The 6,897-nt window shown below is 48.9% G+C and overlaps 1 protein-coding gene across 1 annotated transcript; it reads right to left on the bottom strand.

The window, feature by feature from the left end:
• Window positions 1–634: 634 nt before the first annotated feature.
• On the bottom strand, window positions 635–4,317 carry LOC142040958 (exendin-3-like). The gene is made up of 5 exons (XM_075049405.1): window positions 3,765–4,317; window positions 3,086–3,194; window positions 2,206–2,358; window positions 2,014–2,082; window positions 635–1,553 (listed from the first exon to the last, which is right to left on the bottom strand). The coding sequence occupies exons 2-5, from the start codon at window positions 3,184–3,186 to the stop codon at window positions 1,544–1,546; spliced, it is 333 nt and encodes a 110-aa protein (XP_074905506.1). The 5' UTR covers window positions 3,187–3,194; window positions 3,765–4,317; the 3' UTR covers window positions 635–1,543.
• Between the last annotated feature and the right edge of the window lie 2,580 nt (window positions 4,318–6,897).

Raw genomic sequence — 6,897 nt, 5'->3', positions numbered from 1 at the left:
TCCCGTCGATGTGGGATGGGTGTTTTCCTCATCTTCGGTGCCTTAAAACAGCTCCCCAAGTCGCCCGTGGGCCCCTTCAAAAGTTTCCTAAAATGAAGTGTATGGAAATCCCTAAGGGGGGGGAAAAAAGATGTAAAAAGGTAATAAATAAGGTGCTGATACTTTTTTTTTTTTAATTACATTATTTTCCCCCAGTGTGCTACATGTAGAAATACAGAAGTTATTTTTGTTTTGGAGATGCTGAAATATATTTATTTATTGTAACAGATGATCTAGTTTGGAAACGCTCCGTGTTGTAAATAAAACTGAGGGGGGAAAAAAAAATCTACCAAGCGAATCTGTGTTCTTTATCACTTTGAATCTGTGTGATTTTGTTGTGTGTGGGTTTTTTTTTATTTTTAAATTGGATTTATTTTGGGTTCATTTTGTGAAACTCAAGTAACAGAAATCCATGTCGCTGCCTCGTGGGTCCCGTCGGTGAAGTGTTGCTGTTGACTGACAGGTTCCACCTGCCAGAGCCGTGTCTGTCTTTGCTTTTTCTCTTGTTGCCCATTGAAAGTAATGGGAAAATAATACAATAAAAGTCTCGTTTGTCTCGCTGTGCTACTCCGGTGTCTTTTGAAGGGTGGAGAGGAGTCAGAGGTGTCGTTGGAGCTTGTTAAGGGGGGAGTGGGCAGTGCTGATTTGGGGGGAAATCCATCTCCCTGGGGTTTGGGTCAGGAACTAGCTGCTTGGGGAAAGATTTTAAACTAGTGTGGTTTTTTTGTTTGTTTTAAGAATTATTTTCTTTTAAAATTATTTTATTTTTAATTTTTAATTTTTTTTAATTTGATTTTTAAAATTTGACTCATTTATTTTTATTTTATTTATTTCTCTGTGCAAGTACTTGCAATGAGCTCTGTGTTGCAGGAGGGAGAGGACAGCAGTGTCCCACGTGTCCCCTCTGCCAGAGCCTGGGTGTGTGCAGGGAGTCCATTTGCAATACAATTTATTAACATTAAATTAAATCCAGAGAGGTTCTAGTTATCCTTCATATAGTATTTATTTATTTTTAAAAATTTCCTTCAAAATCCCCTCTGGCACAGGTCTGTGGGGTCAGGCAGGTGCATCCTCATTGCCCTTTTACCTAAAATTGGAGGAATTGAGAGAAAAACGGCGCACCTGAGCCAAGCTGGGCTCAGAGGCCAGCGCCTCGAAATCCCCCAGGACCAGCAGCGTGTGGGATCCTGGCGGGGGTCTCGGAAGGGTTGGAGACATCAGGAACCAGCTGCCGCATTTAGCAAAGGTTTTATTACGATTTAGGGAAAGCCGCAGGATCTGCAGCGCTGTGGGAGCGGTTACAGAGAAAACGAAGCCGGAGAAATCCAGGTTTGGAGGGAAGGTTGATCCATGGGATGAGGCAACTGGGAAACACTGAATGGGTTAATGCAGCTGCGTGGGGTGGATAAATCCTTCCTGTGGAGCATCCGACTACTGCCGGCCGTGGAGGGGTCCAACATCCCCCAGCTGATGCTGCTGGAAAGCCAATGCCTCGATTTGCCATTTAATTGTACCTTAAAAATAAAAAGAACAAACAGCAAACAGCTTCACGGAATAGAAATTGCCCCTAAAATCAGTTTAGGAGCTTTGAAACAGCGGCAGTGATTTTCTCGTTTGCAAAGGAGCAGCCTCTTTGCTTCGACGAGCCTGAAACATGATAAAATCCCTTATAAATGCAAACGATCCCACCACATTAACACTGGCATGAAGCGTAAAGCGTCAGAACAAAGCGCGATGAGAACGGAACAGTCTCTTCCTGTCGTAAATTAGTAACTCCCCCCACCAGATAGCTTAATTTTCCTTGTTTTATTACAAATAAACATCGGAAATCCATGTGAGCCAGCAAAAATGTGGCATCAGGCATAGGAAGCCGTGCTCTGCCTTTGCGCCAAACCCACTGATTCGTGGCTACATTTCGAAATTACTCATTTATTCAGTTTTAACGGGCCACGTTTGCTGTTTGGGATGACTTACGCCAGCGGTGGGAACGCAGCCGGGAAGGGGATGCTGCGGGGCTCCTCCTTCAGGTACCTCTTCGTGGAGCTACCGAAAATAAGAAAACAGCCGGGACGAAACTAAAATGGCATTCTCGATTGGGGTTGGGGGCTCGTGGCGTGGTGGGAGGTTATTTCCCAGCATGGTCCCGTTCCCCGCTCCCCTTTTTACCTGTACCGCTTGGTGTTGATGAGCCAGTGCACAAAGTCCTTGGCCTTCATCTTGTCCAGGTAGCGGGTGAAGTCGCTGGTGAAGGTGCCTTCCGAGTGTCGCTTGACGTTGGATGCGAAGCTTCGGGCGCTTTGGGATTCGTGTGGTCGCCATCTGCTCGGGAGGGATGGACAGGGGAAGAAAAATGTGGTTTAATGCAGATGGTGGCATTCTGCGTCCTCCCTGCAGGAGGTGCCCAGACCAGGGGCTGTGTCCTGTGAAGTACTTTACTGTGCGGAGCATTCTCCAGAAAAGCTATAATAATAAAAAAAATATAATTTTCAGTTTCAGGGGAGTCTGCCAAGCCTGGCCAGGGTTGTTCCTGGCATCAAATACATGCAATATCCTAACCCATGTTATTTGCCCTACGTCTTGCTCGGCCGCGGTGGGTTCGTGTCTCTGCCCTGGTGCCCACTTGCCACTCCTGGGAAGGATCATGGTGTCACCCCGAGGTTCAGATCAACCTCCTCCCGCTCCAGGATGGAGAGCTGACGGTGAGGGTCACGGCAAAAGGTCCCCGAAGGGTTTTCGTCCCGTGTGGCTGCTGCCAAGGATCGGGGCTCAGCACCATGCTCAAAGCATCACCCTGTCCTGGATTTGCCCAACCGTGTCCCTGACACAGATGAGAAATCCCTGGAGGGGGGGAACCATGGCAATGTCCCTGCATGGGCTGGTAGAGAGCCAGGAGGGAGCTTGTCCAGATAAATACAAAAGAAGCACGTTGCAATAGCCCCGGAGCCGGGAGAGCTGGCAGCAACGGTAACGGAGAAGGCTGAGCTGCTCCGACAGCCCCTGCCCACGCTGGCCATCTCCCCGGGCCAGTTCCACCAGCGTCCCATACCTGGATGTGTCATCCAAGTCCTTGGGGCCCATCTGCCACCCTGCCGGGATCAGCACGGCAAACACCAGCCCAGAGAGGTACAGCAACCGGATGATCTGCATTTGTCTTTCTGGAGAAGGTAAAAGTCAAGAGAGAAACGTCCAGGGCTGCAATCACCATTGATCGCCCCCCCCCAGGCCCCTGTGGAAGCCCTGGCAGCGTGGCACGGGACAGATCCAGCACGAGACAACCTCATTCCCAGGGGTCTTGGCAGCATTTTGAGGGGTGCATGTGAAAATCACATCCTCACAATTACTGATCGGCATGTCTACCGTTGCCTAGGCACAGGCACAGAGCCGCAAGAATGGGTTTGTATAATCTAAAGATACAATTTTTTGCAATAAACTTTATCACGAATGTCCCCTTTTCTATCTTGGAGCGATTTTTCTATCTTGAGCTTATCACCAGAGTGCTGGAGAACTTTTCCGACCATTAGGTATTCAGAAAAGCAGCTTTCAGAAGAGTTGAATAATTAGAGTTTTAAATTTCTTATCTTTGCTGGATGCTGGATGCCTTAGCCAACCCCCACCCTTTATTTGCTGAAAATCAGACTTTTAGTTGCCTATCACCAAGCACTTTCATTACTCAGATTTAATTTCTTCAGAGGTTGGTAGTAAATAAGGGAGGAAAAGGCACTTACCTTCCACAAAGACAACCGTTCCCCTAAAAGCAAGATCCTATTTTCCTCCTTCAAGCTGGTTGTGGCTAAACTCTTCTCCTTACCAGTGCTTTTAAGCTTGTTAGCAGGATGCTAAAAGCTGACGGGTAGGTCATCGGTACTCCTGGTTTTAGTTGGATGGGTCATTATGAATCATTACAGGATTTTTTAAGTGGGGCTGTTGCAAAAAATCTAGTTGTTGCCATATTTTTCAGCTTACGCCTTCAGCGAGGGTTTTTTTTGTTGTTGTTATTGTTGCTGTTTCTCTTATCTTTTCTATTTTTTTCCACTTCTTGGACCAAAGGAGTGACCTGTCGGTTTCATCCTTTCAGGTGAGATGGCCCCTTATTGCCACAGCGCATCTTGCATGGAGAAATTATTTCTCTGCCCACAGGGCTGCCCTTTCAAACACCTTCGGTTTGAGTTAAAAAACATTAAGGAAAAAAGCAAGAGCAAAAATGTAAAAGAAGCATTTGGGTACCCAAGCACTTGCTGCTGTTTCCTGCAGTGCAGAATTCGGGTTAGAGCTCACCAGCTGGGCAGACACCACTTTTGATCCAAGCCTGGTTTTTTCCCCCAAGGCCAGATCTGAAATTGGGACCGTTCCCCTGAATTTCTTTGATTTGGGGATGACAGGACACACCGTGGGTGGCTGCAGTTCTGGGTCAGTGTTTTTCCCCATGGGACATCTCAGCCCGGGAGCTGGGGGAGCATCTGGAACTCATCTGGTCAAAGACAATAGTTTTGCAGGGCCATCTCCTGGGAACTGGGCTCATTTTTTAAGATCCTTGAGTCCGGCAAAGAAAAAAGGCTTGAGAAGACCAAAACTGAGGGTAGCCCTAAAGAACCGGATCTGGCCATGGAGAAGAGGGTGCTGCCAGCTCCGGGTGGATGCGGAGAAAAGCCCTCAGCTCCCTGAAGATGCTGACAGATGAGCTTCTGAGGGCTGCTTATTTGGAGGATTGATGGCAGGCTGCATTTCTGGGGCAGTTTTGAGATATTTGGGGAGCTCTTGGCTAAGGAATTGCTATGGTTCAGTGCTCGGGGGACTAAATGTGCCCTTTTCACAGGTGCATGGTCAATGGGCAGAGAAAAGCAAGTCTTAGAAAGCTGAAGCTCTTCACAAGAAGAGATGAGGGTTCCACATCCCGATTTCTCCGCCACTTACTGTCCTCTCCTCCTGGGACCTTTCTTCTCGTGGTTGGGTAACTATTATTATTCTACTGAAGAGATTTCTGTAATTATTGTCACTGTCAAAATATGGCTGGTGTTCAGGGGACACTCATCTTGAAGAGCCTTTTAATTAGGGCCAGTAGTGGCCTTATGAGAAAGCCTGACATCAGAGGAGGAAGGTAGGAGATTAATTAGCTCAACCTTCAGAGGAGAGGTCCAGATCTCCTACCCATCACATGGGTAGGAAATTTATTAATGACACCAAATTAGCTTGTGGTGACACTGTTTGCGATGTCCCCCTGGCCCAGGAAGGCACACGAGCTATCTGCAGCGGTGGGGGCTCACGAGAGGAGAAATCCAGCTCAGCCAGCGCAGTGCATGTCGTGTTGCTTCTTGGTTTTCTTCATCGTGGCTCTCAGTGTCAGGGTGGGTTGGAGAAATGTCCTACAAGACACTTTCTCCACTGTCCGCGGGTGATTTTCACTGGCCCACTGGGACGTGATGGTGTCCCCTCTCCAAGTGTCCTCTGTGGTCTTCCTCCTTCCACCCGGGTTATGTTGCTGGTGGCTCTCCCGCACTGGAGGACCGCACCATGGGGGCATGAACCCGTGTTTCAAAACGCAGATGGGGTTTTTGTCCTATTTTATGACTTGGAGAGGATTTTATGGACAGCAGGTGGCAGGCTTCCTCTGCCTGCCCTTCATCTGCCTCACAGCCTCCTCCTCCTCGCTTGGTTCCTCCCCAAACACCGGGTCTGTCCCTCCAAGGATCGAAGAGATGTGATGTCCTTCTCTCCGGGGATGGAAGACCCCAGGCTGGGGGACGCTGTGGCGATGCCACAGCCCAGTTGAGTCGGTTTTGATTCAAATCCTTGCTCCGTGTGCATCCTTGGAGAAGTGCCCTTGAGGACACGTGAGCATCCTGCACTGATGGAGCCTGGACCAAAGCAGCTGATAAGGGAAAACTCCTGGACTGTCCTCCGTGTCCACCGACCCTTCGATAAACTCATCCATATCCCACCCAACCTTGGTCTCTGCAAGCATGGGGAGAGGCAGGAGGAGCTGGGCTGCTCCGATGGGGACGGTGGGACGTGGCCTTGCTGGGCTGTCCGAAATCAGGCTGGAAAACAGATGAGTTTATGCTTAAGCCTGCTCTTAAATTATAACGCAACCCCGTCGAGGCTCATTCTGCCACCAGCCAGCTCCTGCTTTTTGGGGCTCAGTTTCCCCGCCTGGTGTGATGGGGGTCAGGCTGGCATACCTGGATGCCTCCACGCAACAGCCTGAAGGCAACCACGAAATCACCATCAATACATCAAACTGCTCCAATACCACTGTCCTGTAGCTGCAGGTGCAGTCAAACCAAGTGATGGTTAATTTTGGAGAGGTTTATTGCAAGCAAGGAGGAGTAAAGGCTTTGACTTCACTTTCTTGGACCCTCTGCAAAGAGACCTTCGTTTCCTTCAGAGGTGCATTTCAGCAAGAGAGCAGGGGATGGAAAAACCTTCCCCTGTGTGTCCACCCCAACCACAGTTCTGAGCTCAGTGCCCCAGGAATCCATGCTCTTCACTCTTGTTTTCCCCATTGCTGAAGGTGTTTGTGGCCTCCTCCCTCCCCGTCGCAGTCGAAGACCATTTTATATCCCCGCGTCTGATCGTGCTGCCTCTCGGTGGCAGTGGCTGCTGCCAAGACAGAACTGGGCAAAGACGGACCTTCTTGGGTCAGTGGTTTAACCTGAAACACCTCCTTCGGGGTGATGCTGAGTGCACGGTTTCAGTTTCAGCATTGTTGGGGCTTTTTTTCCTGTGTGTTGCTTTGCAGGTGTTTAAAAGCAAAGGGAGGGCCATTAAAGAAAGATATTCTGCGTTCCCAGTGAGGTATTTTGGCAGCTCTGAAGGGACATGGATTATTTTCCTGCCTCTTTTCCCCTTTGTGCATGCTTT

This window comes from Buteo buteo, chromosome 17, assembly GCF_964188355.1.
Source record: "Buteo buteo chromosome 17, bButBut1.hap1.1, whole genome shotgun sequence".
NCBI classification, from domain to species: domain Eukaryota; kingdom Metazoa; phylum Chordata; class Aves; order Accipitriformes; family Accipitridae; genus Buteo; species Buteo buteo.
This window is presented reverse-complemented; position numbering and strand designations above follow the sequence as displayed.